Source organism: Erithacus rubecula, assembly GCF_903797595.1.
Source record: "Erithacus rubecula genome assembly, chromosome: 1".
In the NCBI taxonomy this organism is placed as follows: Eukaryota; Metazoa; Chordata; class Aves; order Passeriformes; family Muscicapidae; genus Erithacus; species Erithacus rubecula.
Window position 1 is genome coordinate 18,780,210 of NC_136658.1, and position 20,804 is coordinate 18,801,013.

Sequence of the window (20,804 nt, forward strand, 5' to 3'; positions counted from 1 at the left end):
CTATAACCAAGAGAAGTTCTACTTCTTTGCCCTAGAAATTCCACATGGACATAACCTGTAAGGAGGTCCAGGACACTAGCTGGACCTTACTTTATCCCTGACCCAACTGAACAGACTGTCTGCAGGAGCAGTAGTGTGTCAAGGTGCAAGATCTGAACGTGTGGAAGAAGCAGCATCATAGGATAATGGAGCAGGTGAGTCAGAGGGACCCGCACTGTCTGCCTCAGGGAAGGTACCTCAGAATCCCAGGGAGAATCATTGTCTTCATCTATTGCTTCTCCCCCTCCTGGCTGCAAGGTTCCATCTTCCTTCATCCCTTCTCCACAGCCTTGTTTCAAGACCCCTAAGGAAAGATAAGCACATTACAGCTATGAGTGTTTCTTTTTCTCTGCTTTTCTGCATGTGATTCACTTCTGAGAGGTTCACAAAGGTAAACATGTAGTCCCGCTGAAATTACCTTTGCCACATTCCATTACAGCAGAGAGAGCATCCAACTTGTTGCTCTTTGCAGGGGGAAGATGGAAAACAGGTGACATTTTCCCTTCGCCTTCAGAATCAGTCTGTGGTAAGTAAAAAAACACACATGAGAAGTGGCACAGGCTGCTTCTCCACCCCCTTCCACACCCAAAGCTTCTGCATCAACCAAGAGGCCTAACAAGAGAGGGATCAGGTGGTGGAAAGAACAAAAAGGGCAAACAAAATGTTTGGCATTTGTCTTGCATGGATCCTTCAAAACTGGACAAAGTCCACGTGCCCAAGCTACAGAGAACCTAGGGAGAAGACACTGTGGATCCTTCTCTAGCATTTGACATTGACTGGATCCACAGAAGGGATCTGTGAGGTAAGAAAATCCAATTTTGACATTGCCTAGAAGCCTTCTAGGACTTCAGAGGACCGTAACCAGGAGAAGTTCTACTTCTTTGCCCTAGAAATCCCACATGGACATCACCTGTGAGGAGGTCCAGGACACTAGCTGGACCTCACTTTGTCCCTGTCCCAACCGAACTGCTTGTCTGGAGGTGCAGTAGTGTGTCTAGCTGCAAGTTATAAACGTGTGGAAGAAGCAGCATCAAAGGATAATGGAGCAGGTGAGTCAGAGGGACCCGCACTGTCTGCCTCAGGGAAGGTACCTCAGAATCCCAGGGAGAATCATTGTCTTCATCTATTGCTTCTCCCCCTGCTGGCTGCAAGACTCCATCTTCCTTCATCCCTTCTCCACAGGCTTGTTTCAAGACCCCTAAGAGAAGATAAGCACATTATAGCTATGAGTGTTTCCTTTTCTCTGCTTTTCTGCATCTGGTTCACTCCAGAGAGGCTCACAAAGCTATCCATGTGGTCCCTCCGGAATTACCTTTGATGTGCTCTACTACAGCAGAGTGAGCATCAGACTTGTTGCTGTTTGCAGGGGGAAGCTGGACAGCAGCTGACATTTCCTCTTCACCTTCAGAATCAGTCTGTGGTAAGTAAAAAAACACACATGAGAAGTGGCATAGGCTGCCTCTCCACCCAACACCACACCCAAAGCTTCTGCTTCAGCCAAGAGGCCTAACAAGAGAGGGATCAGGTGGTGGAAAGAATAAATAGGGCAAACAGCACATTGGGCATCTCTCTTGCATAGATCTTTCAAAACTGGACAAAGTCCACGTGCCCAAGCTACAGAGAACCTAGGGAGAAGACACTGTGGATCCTTCTCTACCATTTGACATTGACTGCATCCACAGAAGGGATCTGTGAGGTAAGAAAATCCAATTTTGACATTGCCTAGAAGCCTTCTAGGACTTCAGAGGACCGTAACCAGGAGAAGTTCTACTTCTTTGCCCTAGAAATCCCACATGGACATCACCTGTGAGGAGGTCCAGGACACTAGCTGGACCTTTCTTTATCCCTGGCCCAACTGAAAAGATTGTCTGGAGGAGCAGTAGTGTGTCAAGGTGCAAGATCTGAACGTGTGGAAGAAGCAGCATCAAAGGATAATGGAGCAGGTGAGTCAGAGGGACCCGCACTGTCTGCCTCAGGGAAGGTACCTCAGAATCCCAGGGAGAATCATTGTCTTCATCTATTGCTTCTCCCCCTCCTGGCTGCAAGGTTCCATCTTCCTTCATCCCTTCTCCACAGCCTTGTTTCAAGCCTCCTAAGGAAAGATAAGCACATTATAGCTATGAGTGTTTTTCTTTTGCTTTTCTGCACCTGGCTCACTCCAGAGAGGCTCACAAAGCTATCCATGTGGTCCCTCTGGAATTACCTTTGATGTGCTCCACTGCAGCAGAGCGAGCATCAGACTTGTTGCTCTTTGCAGGGGGAAGATGGACAGCAGCTGATATTTTCTCTTCACCTTTAGAATCAGTCTGTGGTAAGTAAAAAAACACACATGTTTTGAGAGAAGTGGCACAGGCTGCCTCTCCACCCAACACCACACCCAAAGCTTCTGCTTCAGCCAAGAGGCCTAACAAGAGAGGCATCAGGTGGTGGAAAGAACAAACAGGGGAAACAGCATATTTGGCATCCCTCTTGCGTTGATCTTTCAAAATTGGACAAAGTCCACCTGCCCAAGCATGCTGGTTTCACATGGAGGGGGGAATGGCAGCCGCCTGGGAAGAGCAGCACAAAAGCCTGGAAACGGGGGGGCTGTCCCCTCTCTGGGAACTTCCTCTGTGGGCAGTGGGAACCAATCAAGGACCTGATTTATTGGTTGACATCCCAGGTGGCCAATGAAAAGTTATTTCGCTTTCATAAATCACGTTGCTAGGGTGATTCGCCCTCTTTGTCCTTCTGGCTGTGAGGCCGGTAGCAACCCCCAGGGCCCCGGCCCCAGGCGGCCCCGGCTCTGCTCTGCTCTGCTCGGCTTTGGCGCAGCCCGGCTCGGCTCCCTGCTCCGGCTCAGCCCAACCCCCTGGCCTGGCTCTGGCCCTGGCCCTGGTTCATGTCCGGCCCTGGCACAGCCCAAACACGGCACAGCCCCAGCACGGCTTGGCTCGGCTTCCCTCTCCCCACAGCATGGTCGATCAGGGCCACAGGGGAGCCACCGAGGGCTCACCTCATACACTCCCTAAGCCTAAATCTAAAAAGGGAACTTTTGTCTCTAGAGTGAACTGAAATGATTATTTAAGTAGATAACTGACAGAAGTGTTTTCTATATGTTGTTGTTAAGAAATGTGGAATGAAGGAAGGAGGCAATAACCTAGAAAACTTTTTCTAAAATCTTTTTCTGTTATTAATAAATTCCTTCATATACAATTTTAAGCCTGCCCTGTCTTTGCTCCTAAATCCTATCTTAAAATGAAAACAAATATAATCAAATTGGCAATCCCAAGTCACATTGGGACACCTAGCTAGAGAGAACCTAAATAGAAGAACTTCTGGATCATCCACAACCATTTGACATTCACTGGATCCACGGAAGAGATCTCCGAGGTGGGAAAAACCAAATCTGACAATGTCTAAAGCCATTCTAGAACTTCAGAGGACTAAACCAGTAGAAGTTCTACTTCTTTGCTCTAGAAATTCTACATGGACATCACCTGTAAGGAGGTGCAGGACACTAGCTGGACCTCACTTTGTCCCTGTCCCAACTGAACAGATTGTTCAGCAAAGGATAATGGAGCAGGTGAGTCGGATGGACCTGCACTGTCTGCCTCAAGCAAGGTACCTCAGAATCCCAGGGAGAATCATTGTCTTCATCTATTGCTTCTCCTCCTGCTGGCTGCAAGACTCCATCTTCCTTCATCCCTTGTCCACATGCTGGTTTCAAGACACCTAAGAAAACACAAGCACATTATAGCTATGAGTGTTTCTTTTTCTCTGCTTTTCTGCATGTGGTTCACTTCTGAGAGGCTCACCAAGCTATCCATGTAGTCCCTCTGAAATTACCTTTGCCACATTCCATTGCAGCAGAGAGAGCATCCAACTTGTTGCTCTTTGCAGGGGAAGATGGACAGCAGCTGATATTTTCTCTTCACATTTAGAATCAGTCTGTGGTAAGTAAAAAAACACACATGAGAAGTGGCACAGGCTGCCTCTCCACCCCCTTCCCCACCCAAAGCTTCTGCTTCAGCCAAGAGGCCTAACAAGAGAGGGATCAGGTGGTGGAAAGAACAAAAAGGGCAAACAACATGTTTGGCATTTGTCTTGTATCGATCTTTCAAAACTGGACAAAGTCCACGTGCCCAAGCTACAGAGAACCTAGGGAGAAGACACTGTGGATCCTTCTCTACCATTTGACATTGACTGGATCCACAGAAGGGATCTGTGAGGTAAGAAAATCCAATTTTGACATTGCCTAGAAGCCTTCTAGGACTTCAGAGGACCGTAACCAGGAGAAGTTCTACTTCTTTGCCCTAGAAATCCCACATGGACATCACCTGTGAGGAGGTCCAGGACACTAGCTGGACCTTACTTTGTCCCTGTCCCAACTGAAAAGATTGTCTGGAGGAGCAGTAGTGTGTCAAGGTGCAAGATCTGAACGTGTGGAAGAAGCAGCATCAAAGGATAATGGAGCAGGTGAGTCAGAGGGACCCGCACTGTCTGCCTCAGGGAAGGTACCTCAGAATCCCAGGGAGAATCATTGTCTTCATCTATTGCTTCTCCCCCTGCTGGCTGCAAGATTCCATGTTCCTTCATCCCTTCTCCACAGGCTTGTTTCAAGACCCCTAAGAAAAGATAAGCACATTATAGCTATGAGTGTTTCCTTTTCTCTGCTTTTCTGCACCTGGCTCACTCCAGAGAGGCTCACAAAGCTATCCATGTGGTCCCTCCGGAATTACCTTTGATGTGCTCCACTGCAGCAGAGTGAGCATCAGACTTGTTGCTGTTTGCAGGGGGAAGCTGGACAGCAGCTGACATTTCCTCTTCACCTTCAGAATCAGTCTGTGGTAAGTAAAAAAACACACATGAGAAGTGGCATAGGCTGCCTCTCCACCCAACACCACACCCAAAGCTTCTGCTTCAGCCAAGAGGCCTAACAAGAGAGGGATCAGGTGGTGCAAAGAATAAATAGGGCAAAAAGCACGCTTGGCATCTCTCTTGCGTAGATATTTCAAAACTGGACAATGTCCAAGTGCCCAGCTACAGAGAACCTAAGGAGAAGACACTGTGGATCATCCTCTACCATTTGACTTTGACAGGATCCACAGAAGGGAACTGTGAGGTAAGAAAATCCAATCTTGACTTTGTCTAGAAGCCTTCTAGGACTTCAGAGGACCGTAACCAGGAGAAGTTCTACTTCTTTGCCCTAGAAATTCCACATGGACATCACCTGTGAGGAGGTCCAAGACACTAGCTGGACCTTTCTTTATCCCTGGCCCAACTGAAAAGATTGTCTGGAGGAGCAGTAGTGTGTCAAGGTGCAAGATCTGAACGTGTGGAAGAAGCAGCATCAAAGGATAATGGAGCAGGTGAGTCAGAGGGACCCGCACTGTCTGCCTCAGGGAAGGTACCTCAGAATCCCAGGGAGAATCATTGTCTTCATCTATTGCTTCTCCTCCTGCTGGCTGCAAGACTCCATCTTCCTTCATTCCTTCTCTACATGCTGGTTTCAAGACCCCTAAGGAAAGATAAGCACATTACAGCTATGAGTGTTTCCTTTTCTCTGCTTTTCTGCATGTGATTCACTTCTGAGAGGTTCACAAAGGTAAACATGTAGTCCCGCTGAAATTACCTTTGCCACATTCCATTGCAGCAGAGAGAGCATCCAACTTGTTGCTCTTTGCAGGGGGACGATGGAAAGCAGGTGACATTTTCCCTTCCTCTTCAGAATCACTCTTTGGTAAGTAAAAAAACACACATGAGAAGTGGCACAGGCTGCCTCTCCACCCCCTTCCACACCCAAAGCTTCTGCTTCAGCCAAGAGGCCTAACAAGAGAGGGATCAGGTGGTGCAAAGAATAAATAGGGCAAACAGCACATTGGGCATCTCTCTTGCATAGATCTTTCAAAACTGGACAAAGTCCACGTGCCCAAGCTACAGAGAACCTAGGGAGAAGACACTGTGGATCCTTCTCTACCATTTGACATTGACTGGATCCACAGAAGGGATCTGTGAGGTAAGAAAATCCAATTTTGACATTGCCTAGAAGCCTTCTAGGACTTCAGAGGACCGTAACCAGGAGAAGTTCTACTTCTTTGCCCTAGAAATCCCACATGGACATCACCTGTGAGGAGGTCCAGGACACTAGCTGGACCTTACTTTATCCCTGGCCCAACTGAAAAGATTGTCTGGAGGAGCAGTAGTGTGTCAAGGTGCAAGTTATAAACGTGTGGAAGAAGCAGCATCAAAGGATAATGGAGCAGGTGAGTCAGAGGGACCCGCACTGTCTGCCTCAGGAAATGTACCTCAGAATCCCAGGGAGAATCATTGTCTTCATCCATTGCTTCTCCCCCTGCTGGCTGCAAGATTCCATCTTCCTTCATTCCTTCTCTACATGCTTGTTTCAAGCCTCCTAAGGAAAGATAAGCACATTATAGCTATGAGTGTTTTTCTTTTGCTTTTCTGCACCTGGCTCACTCCAGAGAGGCTCACAAAGCTATCCATGTGGTCCCTCTGGAATTACCTTTGATGTGCTCCACTGCAGCAGAGCGAGCATCAGACTTGTTGCTCTTTGCAGGGGGAAGATGGACAGCAGCTGATATTTTCTCTTCACCTTCAGAATCAGTCTGTGGTAAGTAAAAAAACACACATGAGAAGTGGCACAGGCTGCCTCTCCACCCAACACCACACCCAAAGCTTCTGCTTCAGCCAAGAGGCCTAACAAGAGAGGCATCAGGTGGTGGAAAGAACAAACAGGGGAAACAGCATATTTGGCATCCCTCTTGCGTTGATCTTTCAAAATTGGACAAAGTCCACCTGCCCAAGCATGCTGGTTTCACATGGAGGGGGGAATGGCAGCCGCCTGGGAAGAGCAGCACAAAAGCCTGGAAACGGGGGGGCTGTCCCCTCTCTGGGAACTTCCTCTGTGGGCAGTGGGAACCAATCAAGGATCTGATTTATTGGTTGACATCCCAGGTGGCCAATGAAAAGTTATTTCGCTTTCATAAATCACGTTGCTAGGGTGATTCGCCCTCTTTGTCCTTCTGGCTGTGAGGCCGGTAGCAACCCCCAGGGCCCCGGCCCCAGGCGGCCCCGGCTCTGCTCTGCTCTGCTCGGCTTTGGCGCAGCCCGGCTCGGCTCCCTGCTCCGGCTCAGCCCAACCCCCTGGCCTGGCTCTGGCCCTGGCCCTGGTTCATGTCCGGCCCTGGCACAGCCCAAACACGGCACAGCCCCAGCACGGCTTGGCTCGGCTTCCCTCTCCCCACAGCATGGTCGATCAGGGCCACAGGGGAGCCACCGAGGGCTCACCTCATACACTCCCTAAGCCTAAATCTAAAAAGGGAACTTTTGTCTCTAGAGTGAACTGAAATGATTATTTAAGTAGATAACTGACAGAAGTGTTTTCTATATGTTGTTGTTAAGAAATGTGGAATGAAGGAAGGAGGCAATAACCTAGAAAACTTTTTCTAAAATCTTTTTCTGTTATTAATAAATTCCTTCATATACAATTTTAAGCCTGCCCTGTCTTTGCTCCTAAATCCTATCTTAAAATGAAAACAAATATAATCAAATTGGCAATCCCAAGTCACATTGGGACACCTAGCTAGAGAGAACCTAAATAGAAGAACTTCTGGATCATCCACAACCATTTGACATTCAGTGGATCCACGGAAGAGATCTCCGAGGTGGGAAAAACCAAATCTGACAATGTCTAAAGCCATTCCAGAACTTCAGAGGACTAAACCAGTAGAAGTTCTACTTCTTTGCTCTAGAAATTCTACATGGACATCACCTGTAAGGAGGTGCAGGACACTAGCTGGACCTCACTTTGTCCCTGTCCCAACTGAACAGATTGTTCAGCAAAGGATAATGGAGCAGGTGAGTCGGATGGACCTGCACTGTCTGCCTCAAGCAAGGTACCTCAGAATCCCAGGGAGAATCATTGTCTTCATCTATTGCTTCTCCTCCTGCTGGCTGCAAGACTCCATCTTCCTTCATCCCTTGTCCACATGCTGGTTTCAAGACACCTAAGAAAACACAAGCACATTATAGCTATGAGTGTTTCTTTTTCTCTGCTTTTCTGCATGTGGTTCACTTCTGAGAGGCTCACAAAGCTATCCATGTAGTCCCTCTGAAATTACCTTTGCCACATTCCATTGCAGCAGAGAGAGCATCCAACTTGTTGCTCTTTGCAGGGGAAGATGGACAGCAGCTGATATTTTCTCTTCACATTTAGAATCAGTCTGTGGTAAGTAAAAAAACACACATGAGAAGTGGCACAGGCTGCCTCTCCACCCAACACCACACCCAAAGCTTCTGCTTCAGCCAAGAGGCCTAACAAGAGAGGGATCAGGTGGTGGAAAGAACAAAAAGGGCAAACAACATGTTTGGCATTTGTCTTGTATCGATCTTTCAAAACTGGACAAAGTCCACGTGCCCAAGCTACAGAGAACCTAGGGAGAAGACACTGTGGATCCTTCTCTACCATTTGACATTGACTGGATCCACAGAAGGGATCTGTGAGGTAAGAAAATCCAATTTTGACATTGCCTAGAAGCCTTCTAGGACTTCAGAGGACCGTAACCAGGAGAAGTTCTACTTCTTTGCCCTAGAAATCCCACATGGACATCACCTGTGAGGAGGTCCAGGACACTAGCTGGACCTTACTTTGTCCCTGGCCCAACTGAAAAGATTGTCTGGAGGAGCAGTAGTGTGTCAAGGTGCAAGATCTGAACGTGTGGAAGAAGCAGCATCAAAGGATAATGGAGCAGGTGAGTCAGAGGGACCCGCACTGTCTGCCTCAGGAAATGTACCTCAGAATCCCAGGGAGAATCATTGTCTTCATCCATTGCTTCTCCCCCTGCTGGCTGCAAGACTCTATCTTCCTTCATTCCTTCTCTACATGCTGGTTTCAAGACCCCTAAGGAAAGATAAGCACATTACAGCTATGAGTGTTTTTCTTTTGCTTTTCTGCACCTGGCTCACTCCAGAGAGGCTCACAAAGCTATCCATGTGGTCCCTCCGGAATTACCTTTGATGTGCTCTACTACAGCAGAGTGAGCATCAGACTTGTTGCTGTTTGCAGGGGGAAGCTGGACAGCAGCTGACATTTCCTCTTCACCTTCAGAATCAGTCTGTGGTAAGTAAAAAAACACACATGAGAAGTGGCACAGGCTGCCTCTCCACCCAACACCACACCCAAAGCTTCTGCTTCAGCCAAGAGGCCTAACAAGAGAGGGATCAGGTGGTGGAAAGAATAAATAGGGCAAAAAGCACGCTTGGCATCTCTCTTGCGTAGATATTTCAAAACTGGACAATGTCCAAGTGCCCAGCTACAGAGAACCTAAGGAGAAGACACTGTGGATCATCCTCTACCATTTGACTTTGACAGGATCCACAGAAGGGAACTGTGAGGTAAGAAAATCCAATCTTGACTTTGTCTAGAAGCCTTCTAGGACTTCAGAGGACCGTAACCAGGAGAAGTTCTACTTCTTTGCCCTAGAAATTCCACATGGACATCACCTGTGAGGAGGTCCAAGACACTAGCTGGACCTTTCTTTATCCCTGGCCCAACTGAAAAGATTGTCTGGAGGAGCAGTAGTGTGTCAAGGTGCAAGATCTGAACGTGTGGAAGAAGCAGCATCAAAGGATAATGGAGCAGGTGAGTCAGAGGGACCCGCACTGTCTGCCTCAGGGAAGGTACCTCAGAATCCCAGGGAGAATCATTGTCTTCATCTATTGCTTCTCCTCCTGCTGGCTGCAAGACTCCATCTTCCTTCATTCCTTCTCTACATGCTGGTTTCAAGACCCCTAAGGAAAGATAAGCACATTACAGCTATGAGTGTTTCCTTTTCTCTGCTTTTCTGCATGTGATTCACTTCTGAGAGGCTCACAAAGGTAAACATGTAGTCCCTCTGAAATTACCTTTGCCACATTCCATTGCAGCAGAGAGAGCATCCAACTTGTTGCTCTTTGCAGGGGGACGATGGAAAGCAGGTGACATTTTCCCTTCCTCTTCAGAATCACTCTTTGTTAAGTAAAAAAACACACATGAGAAGTGGCACAGGCTGCCTCTCCACCCCCTTCCACACCCAAAGCTTCTGCTTCAGCCAAGAGGCCTAACAAGAGAGGGATCAGGTGGTGGAAAGAATAAATAGGGCAAACAGCACATTGGGCATCTCTCTTGCATAGATCTTTCAAAACTGGACAAAGTCCACGTGCCCAAGCTACAGAGAACCTAGGGAGAAGACACTGTGGATCCTTCTCTACCATTTGACATTGACTGGATCCACAGAAGGGATCTGTGAGGTAAGAAAATCCAATTTTGACATTGCCTAGAAGCCTTCTAGGACTTCAGAGGACCGTAACCAGGAGAAGTTCTACTTCTTTGCCCTAGAAATCCCACATGGACATCACCTGTGAGGAGGTCCAGGACACTAGCTGGACCTTACTTTGTCCCTGGCCCAACTGAAAAGATTGTCTGGAGGAGCAGTAGTGTGTCAAGGTGCAAGATCTGAACGTGTGGAAGAAGCAGCATCAAAGGATAATGGAGCAGGTGAGTAGGAGGGACCCGCACTGTCTGCCTCAGGAAATGTACCTCAGAATCCCAGGGAGAATCATTGTCTTCATCCATTGCTTCTCCCCCTGCTGGCTGCAAGACTCCATCTTCCTTCATTCCTTCTCTACATGCTGGTTTCAAGACCCCTAAGGAAAGATAAGCACATTATAGCTATGAGTGTTTTTCTTTTGCTTTTCTGCACCTGGCTCACTCCAGAGAGGCTCACAAAGCTATCCATGTGGTCCCTCCGGAATTACCTTTGATGTGCTCCACTACAGCAGAGTGAGCATCAGACTTGTTGCTGTTTGCAGGGGGAAGCTGGACAGCAGCTGACATTTCCTCTTCACCTTCAGAATCAGTCTGTGGTAAGTAAAAAAACACACATGAGAAGTGGCACAGGCTGCCTCTCCACCCCCTTCCCCACCCAAAGCTTCTGCTTCAGCCAAGAGGCCTAACAAGAGAGGGATCAGGTGGTGCAAAGAATAAACAGGGGAAACAGCATATTTGGCATCCCTCTTGCGTTGATCTTTCAAAATTGGACAAAGTCCACCTGCCCAAGCATGCTGGTTTCACATGGAGGGGGGAATGGCAGCCGCCTGGGAAGAGCAGCACAAAAGCCTGGAAACGGGGGGGCTGTCCCCTCTCTGGGAACTTCCTCTGTGGGCAGTGGGAACCAATCAAGGACCTGATTTATTGGTTGACATCCCAGGTGGCCAATGAAAAGTTATTTCGCTTTCATAAATCACGTTGCTAGGGTGATTCGCCCTCTTTGTCCTTCTGGCTGTGAGGCCGGTAGCAACCCCCAGGGCCCCGGCCCCAGGCGGCCCCGGCTCTGCTCTGCTCTGCTCGGCTTTGGCGCAGCCCGGCTCGGCTCCCTGCTCCGGCTCAGCCCAACCCCCTGGCCTGGCTCTGGCCCTGGCCCTGGTTCATGTCCGGCCCTGGCACAGCCCAAACACGGCACAGCCCCAGCACGGCTTGGCTCGGCTTCCCTCTCCCCACAGCATGGTCGATCAGGGCCACAGGGGAGCCACCGAGGGCTCACCTCATACACTCCCTAAGCCTAAATCTAAAAAGGGAACTTTTGTCTCTAGAGTGAACTGAAATGATTATTTAAGTAGATAACTGACAGAAGTGTTTTCTATATGTTGTTGTTAAGAAATGTGGAATGAAGGAAGGAGGCAATAACCTAGAAAACTTTTTCTAAAATCTTTTTCTGTTATTAATAAATTCCTTCATATACAATTTTAAGCCTGCCCTGTCTTTGCTCCTAAATCCTATCTTAAAATGAAAACAAATATAATCAAATTGGCAATCCCAAGTCACATTGGGACACCTAGCTAGAGAGAACCTAAATAGAAGAACTTCTGGATCATCCACAACCATTTGACATTCAGTGGATCCACGGAAGAGATCTCCGAGGTGGGAAAAACCAAATCTGACAATGTCTAAAGCCATTCCAGAACTTCAGAGGACTAAACCAGTAGAAGTTCTACTTCTTTGCTCTAGAAATTCTACATGGACATCACCTGTAAGGAGGTGCAGGACACTAGCTGGACCTCACTTTGTCCCTGTCCCAACTGAACAGATTGTTCAGCAAAGGATAATGGAGCAGGTGAGTCGGATGGACCTGCACTGTCTGCCTCAAGCAAGGTACCTCAGAATCCCAGGGAGAATCATTGTCTTCATCTATTGCTTCTCCTCCTGCTGGCTGCAAGACTCCATCTTCCTTCATCCCTTGTCCACATGCTGGTTTCAAGACACCTAAGAAAACACAAGCACATTATAGCTATGAGTGTTTCTTTTTCTCTGCTTTTCTGCATGTGGTTCACTTCTGAGAGGCTCACCAAGCTATCCATGTAGTCCCTCTGAAATTACCTTTGCCACATTCCATTGCAGCAGAGAGAGCATCCAACTTGTTGCTCTTTGCAGGGGAAGATGGACAGCAGCTGATATTTTCTCTTCACATTTAGAATCAGTCTGTGGTAAGTAAAAAAACACACATGAGAAGTGGCACAGGCTGCCTCTCCACCCCCTTCCCCACCCAAAGCTTCTGCTTCAGCCAAGAGGCCTAACAAGAGAGGGATCAGGTGGTGGAAAGAACAAAAAGGGCAAACAACATGTTTGGCATTTGTCTTGTATCGATCTTTCAAAACTGGAAAAAGTCCACGTGCCCAAGCTACAGAGAACCTAGGGAGAAGACACTGTGGATCCTTCTCTACCATTTGACATTGACTGGATCCACAGAAGGGATCTGTGAGGTAAGAAAATCCAATTTTGACATTGCCTAGAATCCTTCTAGGACTTCAGAGGACCGTAACCAGGAGAAGTTCTACTTCTTTGCCCTAGAAATCCCACATGGACATCACCTGTGAGGAGGTCCAAGACACTAGCTGGACCTTACTTTGTCCCTGGCCCAACTGAAAAGATTGTCTGGAGGAGCAGTAGTGTGTCAAGGTGCAAGATCTGAACGTGTGGAAGAAGCAGCATCAAAGGATAATGGAGCAGGTGAGTCAGAGGGACCCGCACTGTCTGCCTCAGGAAATGTACCTCAGAATCCCAGGGAGAATCATTGTCTTCATCCATTGCTTCTCCCCCTGCTGGCTGCAAGACTCTATCTTCCTTCATTCCTTCTCTACATGCTGGTTTCAAGACCCCTTAGGAAAGATAAGCACATTACAGCTATGAGTGTTTTTCTTTTGCTTTTCTGCACCTGGCTCACTCCAGAGAGGCTCACAAAGCTATCCATGTGGTCCCTCCGGAATTACCTTTGATGTGCTCTACTACAGCAGAGTGAGCATCAGACTTGTTGCTGTTTGCAGGGGGAAGCTGGACAGCAGCTGACATTTCCTCTTCACCTTCAGAATCAGTCTGTGGTAAGTAAAAAAACACACATGAGAAGTGGCATAGGCTGCCTCTCCACCCAACACCACACCCAAAGCTTCTGCTTCAGCCAAGAGGCCTAACAAGAGAGGGATCAGGTGGTGGAAAGAATAAATAGGGCAAAAAGCACGCTTGGCATCTCTCTTGCGTAGATATTTCAAAACTGGACAATGTCCAAGTGCCCAGCTACAGAGAACCTAAGGAGAAGACACTGTGGATCATCCTCTACCATTTGACTTTGACAGGATCCACAGAAGGGAACTGTGAGGTAAGAAAATCCAATCTTGACTTTGTCTAGAAGCCTTCTAGGACTTCAGAGGACCGTAACCAGGAGAAGTTCTACTTCTTTGCCCTAGAAATTCCACATGGACATCACCTGTGAGGAGGTCCAAGACACTAGCTGGACCTTTCTTTATCCCTGGCCCAACTGAAAAGATTGTCTGGAGGAGCAGTAGTGTGTCAAGGTGCAAGATCTGAACGTGTGGAAGAAGCAGCATCAAAGGATAATGGAGCAGGTGAGTCAGAGGGACCCGCACTGTCTGCCTCAGGGAAGGTACCTCAGAATCCCAGGGAGAATCATTGTCTTCATCTATTGCTTCTCCTCCTGCTGGCTGCAAGACTCCATCTTCCTTCATCCCTTGTCCACATGCTGGTTTCAAGACACCTAAGAAAACACAAGCACATTATAGCTATGAGTGTTTCTTTTTCTCTGCTTTTCTGCATGTGGTTCACTTCTGAGAGGCTCACCAAGCTATCCATGTAGTCCCTCTGAAATTACCTTTGCCACATTCCATTGCAGCAGAGAGAGCATCCAACTTGTTGCTCTTTGCAGGGGAAGATGGACAGCAGCTGATATTTTCTCTTCACATTTAGAATCAGTCTGTGGTAAGTAAAAAAACACACATGAGAAGTGGCACAGGCTGCCTCCCCACCCCCTTCCCCACCCAAAGCTTCTGCTTCAGCCAAGAGGCCTAACAAGAGAGGGATCAGGTGGTGGAAAGAACAAAAAGGGCAAACAACATGTTTGGCATTTGTCTTGTATCGATCTTTCAAAACTGGAAAAAGTCCACGTGCCCAAGCTACAGAGAACCTAGGGAGAAGACACTGTGGATCCTTCTCTACCATTTGACATTGACTGGATCCACAGAAGGGATCTGTGAGGTAAGAAAATCCAATTTTGACATTGCCTAGAAGCCTTCTAGGACTTCAGAGGACCGTAACCAGGAGAAGTTCTACTTCTTTGCCCTAGAAATCCCACATGGACATCACCTGTGAGGAGGTCCAAGACACTAGCTGGACCTTACTTTGTCCCTGGCCCAACTGAAAAGATTGTCTGGAGGAGCAGTAGTGTGTCAAGGTGCAAGATCTGAACGTGTGGAAGAAGCAGCATCAAAGGATAATGGAGCAGGTGAGTCAGAGGGACCCGCACTGTCTGCCTCAGGAAATGTACCTCAGAATCCCAGGGAGAATCATTGTCTTCATCCATTGCTTCTCCTCCTGCTGGCTGCAAGACTCCATCTTCCTTCATTCCTTCTCTACATGCTGGTTTCAAGACCCCTAAGGAAAGATAAGCACATTACAGCTATGAGTGTTTCCTTTTCTCTGCTTTTCTGCATGTGGTTCACTTCTGAGAGGTTCACAAAGGTAAACATGTAGTCCCGCTGAAATTACCTTTGCCACATTCCATTGCAGCAGAGAGAGCATCCAACTTGTTGCTCTTTGCAGGGGGAAGATGGAAAGCAGGTGACATTTTCCCTTCCTCTTCAGAATCAGTCTGTGGTAAGTAAAAAAACACACATGAGAAGTGGCACAGGCTGCCTCTCCACCCCCTTCCACACCCAAAGCTTCTGCTTCAGCCAAGAGGCCTAACAAGAGAGGGATCAGGTGGTGGAAAGAACAAAAGGGCAAACAACATGTTGGCATTTGTCTTGCATGGATCTTTCAAAACTGGACAAAGTCCACGTGCCCAAGCTACAGAGAACCTAGGGAGAAGACACTGTGGATCCTTCTCTACCATTTGACATTGACTGGATCCACAGAAGGGATCTGTGAGGTAAGAAAATCCAATTTTGACATTGCCTAGAAGCCTTCTAGGACTTCAGAGGACCGTAACCAGGAGAAGTTCTACTTCTTTGCCCTAGAAATCCCACATGGACATCACCTGTGAGGAGGTCCAGGACACTAGCTGGACCTTACTTTGTCCCTGTCCCAACTGAACTGCTTGTCTGGAGGAGCAGTAGTGTGTCAAGGTGCAAGTTATAAACGTGTGGAAGAAGCAGCATCAAAGGATAATGGAGCAGGTGAGTCAGAGGGACCCGCACTGTCTGCCTCAGGGAAGGTACCTCAGAATCCCAGGGAGAATCATTGTCTTCATCTATTGCTTCTCCCCCTGCTGGCTGCAAGACTCCATCTTCCTTCATCCCTTGTCTACATGCTGGTTTCAAGACCCCTAAGGGAAGATAAGCACATTATAGCTATGAGTGTTTCTTTTTCTCTGACTTTCTGCATCTGGCTCACTCCAGAGAGGCTCACAAAGGTAAACATGTGGTCCCTCTGAAATTACCTTTGCTGCGCTGCGTTGCTGCAGAGCAAACAGCCACTGCTTTGTGCTCTGCTGCAGGATGCCTCTTGCCACCCAACACTTCCTCCGCAATATCAGAGAAAGCCTGTGCAAATCAAAAGACACCTGTGAAAAGTGGCACAGGGGGCTTCTCCACCCACTTCCATGCTCAAAGCTTCTGCTTCAGCCAACAGGCCTAAGGAGAGGGGTAAGATAATTCGAAAAGATCAAAAAGGGCAAACAAAGCCAGTGCATTCATCCTTGTTGTTGAGCAGCATTTTTAAAGCAAGACCAAGTCCACCTACCCAAGCTAGAGTGAACCTAGGCATAAGACATAAATCCCTACGTTATGGGTCTTATACAACCACTTGGCATTGATAATTGACAAAATATATTTGTGAGGAGGAAAAGGGCTATTATCACAATGCCAGCCTTCTAGACTTCAGAGGACTGTAACAGGAAGAGGTACTTCTTTGTCCTAGAAATCTAGCTTGGGATCAGACACAAGGAGACCCCAGACATTAGCTGGACTTCACTTTCTCCCAGTTCTCACTGAACAGATTATCTGAAGCAGAAGTATATGAAGGTCCAAGTAAGGAGCATGTGGCAGAAGCAGCATCAAAATGGAATGAGTTGAGAAGTAGGTGAGCCAGAGGGCCCCCACTGCCTCCCTCAGAGAAGGTACCTCAGAACCCCAAGAGGGATCACCAGCTTCCTTTTCTGCTGCTACTGATGCTGCTGACAAGACACCTAAGAAATACAAGAAATGTGTTATTTTGGTGAGTGCTTGTTTCACTCTGCTTTTTTCTACTTGCTTCACTCCAGAGAGGCTCACAAAGGTAAACACGTAGTCCTGAAATTACCTTTGTCACATCCCACTGTGACAGAGCGTGCATCCAACCTGTTGCTGTTTGCAGCAGGAAGCCACAAACCGGTCCACATTCTCCCTTGACTTTCAGGATCACTCTGTACAATTTAAAAGATACACACATTAGAACTGGTAGAGGCTGCTTCCACACCCATTTCCCTCCGTGTTCAAAACTTCTTCTGCCAACAGGCCTAAGGAGTGGGATCAGGGGACAAAATAAACAAAAGGAGCCAACATAGCCAGCATGTTCAGCAGGGTTTTCACAATATGATCAAAGACACCTCCCTGAGCTAGAGAGGACCTAGGCAGAAGAAATTATTATCTAAAGTGTAAGTCATATGGGAACTGTTTGACAGTGACTGCACCTAGAGAAGTGAGAGAAATCAATCTGATTTTTATTAATACCTGAGCACATGTCATACATGAGGTGAAAAAAACAACTTCAGGGGTTGTACACCTGCTGGGAGCCATGTCCCTGGTGAGCCTTTACATGGCAGCCGACTGGGAGAGAGAAAACTTCAATGACTGAGAACCTGCAGCTGCTCCAGGAGCGTGCCCGTGGCCACGGCGGCGTGCTCGCCAATGGAAGGGATGGACACGCCACGCAGCCAGCTGTGGTTTGAGAATCTCGTCTGGCAAGACTCCTGGCATCTTGTGGCATCCACATTCTATCTGCCAAGCTGATGCCCACAGCCTGCCCAGGGTGCAGGGCAGTGAGCTGTCCCTGCCTTCTCTTTCTATCTCGGTCTCTCTTTCCCCCTCTTTGGTCTCTTTTCTATCCCCCTTGGCTTGGAGCTCTTATCCTTCTTTATCAATAAACAGTTATCAGGTATAATATTGCTGCACTAGGATTTTATTTTCGTCCATGAAATCTATCAAAAAGAATCCTCCCCAACTCCCCTTTTACAGCAGGAAGGGACAAGGGGTAATGTGAGTGATGGAAAAACAGCAGTCCTCACTATGCCAGCCTTTCCCTGGTTTCAGAGGAGCTTTACTGCTCTGTGCTATTCTAGAAATCTAGCTTGGAGGTCAGCCACAAGGAGGCTTGGGACATTAGCTGGGGCCTCACTTTGTCCCAGTCCAAACTGAACAGATTATCCGAAGCAGTGGCTAGTTAAGGTCCAAGTTACGAGTGTGTGGCAGAGGCAGCAGCAAAGGAAAACGAGCCCAGGAGCGATCCCCTGAGTCAGAGGGATCTTACTGTCTCCCTTGGAAAAGCTACCTCAGAATCCAGGGAAGAGTCAGTGTCTTCCATTCCTGCTGCTCCTCCTGCTGGTTGCAAGACCCCTAAGAAAAACATAAGAAGTTAATTATAGACCTGAATGCTTGTTTCAGTCTTTTTCCAAATCTTTTTCACTCCATAGAAACTTATAAATGTAACCAGTTAGTGCCTCTGAAGTTACCTTTGCCACGCTCCTTAGCCGCAGAGCGCTCGCCCGCTCTGCTGCATTTTCCAGCAGGACGCTGCACGCGGTTAATCGCTTTGTCCAGAAAACCACTGAGATGCTGTGTAATTTAAAAGACACGTGTGAGAGCTGGCACATGCTCCTTGTGTACACACTTCCACACACAAAGCTTCTGCTTCAGCCAACAGGCCTAACAAGAGAGGGATCGAGTAATGGAAAGAACAAAAAGGGCGAACGCAGCCACTGCGTTTGGCATCTCTCTCGAGCAGATTGTTCAAAATAGAATGAAATCCACTTGCACAAGCTTGAGAGAACCTAGGCAGAAAATTAAATATCTAAACTGTGGGTCATACACAACCATTTGACATTGATGATTCATAAAAGAGATTTGTGATGAGGTAAAAGTCCGTTCTCACAACACCAGACTTCTAGGACTTCAGAGGACTGTAAGCAGAAGGAAGTTTTACTTCCTTTGTCGTAGAAATGCAGCTTGAAGGTCACCCTCGGGGAGACACACAACATTAGTTGATGAGCAGAGCTTTCAAAATGGGACAAAGTCTACCTCCCCAAGCTAGAGAGAACCTAGGCAGAAGAAATAGAGATCTAAACTGTGGGTCATACACAACCATTTAGCATTGGCTGGATCCACAGAAGAGATCTGTGAGGTGGAAAAAAGCAATTCTCACAATGGCAGCCTTCTAGGATTTCAGAGGGTTGTAAACAGAAGCAAGTGCTATTTCTTTGTCCTAGAAATCCATCTTGGGGATCAGCCACAAGGAGACGCACAACATTAACTTGACTTCACTTTGCCCCAGTCTTAACTGAAGAGCTTGTCTGAAGCAGCAACATGTCAAGGCCCAAGTTATGAGTGTGTGACAGAAACAGTAAAGGCAAATAAACCCAGAATCCAGGGAGTCAGAGGAACCCCATTTTTTCCCTCAGAGAAGGTACCTCAGGATTCCAGAGGCGGCATTTGTCTTCCTTTTTCTCTGGTCCTTCTGCTTTGCGGACTTCAAACAAAAGACAAGAAGGAATTAGTCATTTCTGTGAGTGCTTATTTCACTCTGCTGTTCCTCACTCCGGGGGGGGCTTACAAAGTCAACCATCTAGTCCCTCTGTAATTACCTCTGTAGGTCTGTGCTGTGATAGTGTGAACAGACACTTTATTTTGGTCTGCAGCTGGACCACTCTCTTCCTTTTCTGCTTCTTCTTCTTTTGGCCCATCATCTTAGAAATAAGATAAGAAGCATGCTGTTGAGTGTTTATTTTCTAGTTCTTTGGCCCATCCCTCCAGACCAGCATCCCATTGATTTGGTATCATTCTGTTACAAGCCACAGTGATTTTCTTCATTATCTCCTTGATAGAAAAGTATCTTACCTGACTCTTCCAATGAAGATATTCCCAAGGGAATGACAGAAGTTGTCTCATAGCAGGAGCTGCCAATTTGTTCATTAGCAATACCAAATATAGAAAGGAAGAAGATGCATTAGGTGAAACCCCCCCCCCCAGACTTCCATGCACTCTGCAGGAAGAGCAAAAGCCATGCATGTTCCATTCTACCCATATTCACAGACAACTGCTAAAGGGTAAAACACACACACAGAATGTACTGCGGTCCTAGAGTAATGGAGACTGAAATCCTCCTTACAGGCATGCTGACAGTACAGGTTCCCAGTCTTATCTATGGAGTAACTCACACCTGTTGCAGTCTGGCTACAGTCTCATCTGATAAATCCCCTCTCCATTTCAAGGGCCAATGAAATTAACAAGCCTCGTGGCAAACTGACATCACCAAAGCCTCTACCTCAGCTAGATGCCATGCTAGTGCTGCAGCTAGTCTCCATGTCAAGATGGTTTAATGTCTCCTCAGTCCTGGTCCTCACTTTGAAGGGCTTCAGAAATTCCCTTCAGAAATTCCCACGGTTAGTCTGAGGACCTGAGAGTTTAAAGAGCTCCCAAGTGGCTACAAGTACTGTACTTGCGTTCCAAGACATGTGTTGTCTTCAGACAACCCTGGGTTAGCTGGGGCTTGGGTTTGTTTAATAAGTAGAAAAACAAATTAAAAAACCCAATCAAACAAGAAAAAAAAAAATTAAACATGTTCTTCAGGTCAAGGCTGCTGTGCAGAATGGTGCACTATCATGACATTTATACTGTGCCAGAAGCCTGGAGGGGAGGAATGAGCACCACATATTGTAAGAGCAATTTTCAAACATGCTTTATTCCTAAAGGGGTTTTACCACACAGGTTACACAAACTTCCTTCTCTCTGCTTCCCATCAATACAGGTTGCCAGAAGGGGTAGGGGAAGAAGAAATAAAGTCAAGATCCAGAGGCAAGAGTTCATGGGCTATTGTTTATAGCTAGAAAAGGCATGCTCATAGGAATAATGCAATCCATTCACCCATCCCTTAGCTGCCATCACTGTGGAAGAGGGCTTTTTTCCTTAGGCTGGTTAAGCACACAGGGGATATCAGTTAGATATCCAAACATGATGTCTGAAACAAAAGG

The 20,804-nt window shown here is 47.3% G+C and overlaps 1 protein-coding gene across 1 annotated transcript in view; it reads right to left on the reverse strand.

Moving 5' to 3' along the window:
- The window catches only part of LOC306807061 (uncharacterized protein), a gene marked incomplete at its 5' end in the record, with an annotated part of 50,306 nt that extends 35,097 nt beyond the window's left edge, over positions 1-15,209 (reverse strand). Inside the window, 5 exons of the mRNA XM_079316314.1 lie at positions 10,837-10,939; positions 12,234-12,340; positions 13,345-13,447; positions 14,017-14,123; positions 15,131-15,209. Coding sequence (XP_079172440.1) covers positions 10,837-10,939; positions 12,234-12,340; positions 13,345-13,447; positions 14,017-14,123; positions 15,131-15,209 — 499 coding nt within the window. The remainder of the gene's footprint in view (positions 1-10,836; positions 10,940-12,233; positions 12,341-13,344; positions 13,448-14,016; positions 14,124-15,130) is intronic.
- Between the last annotated feature and the right edge of the window lie 5,595 nt (positions 15,210-20,804).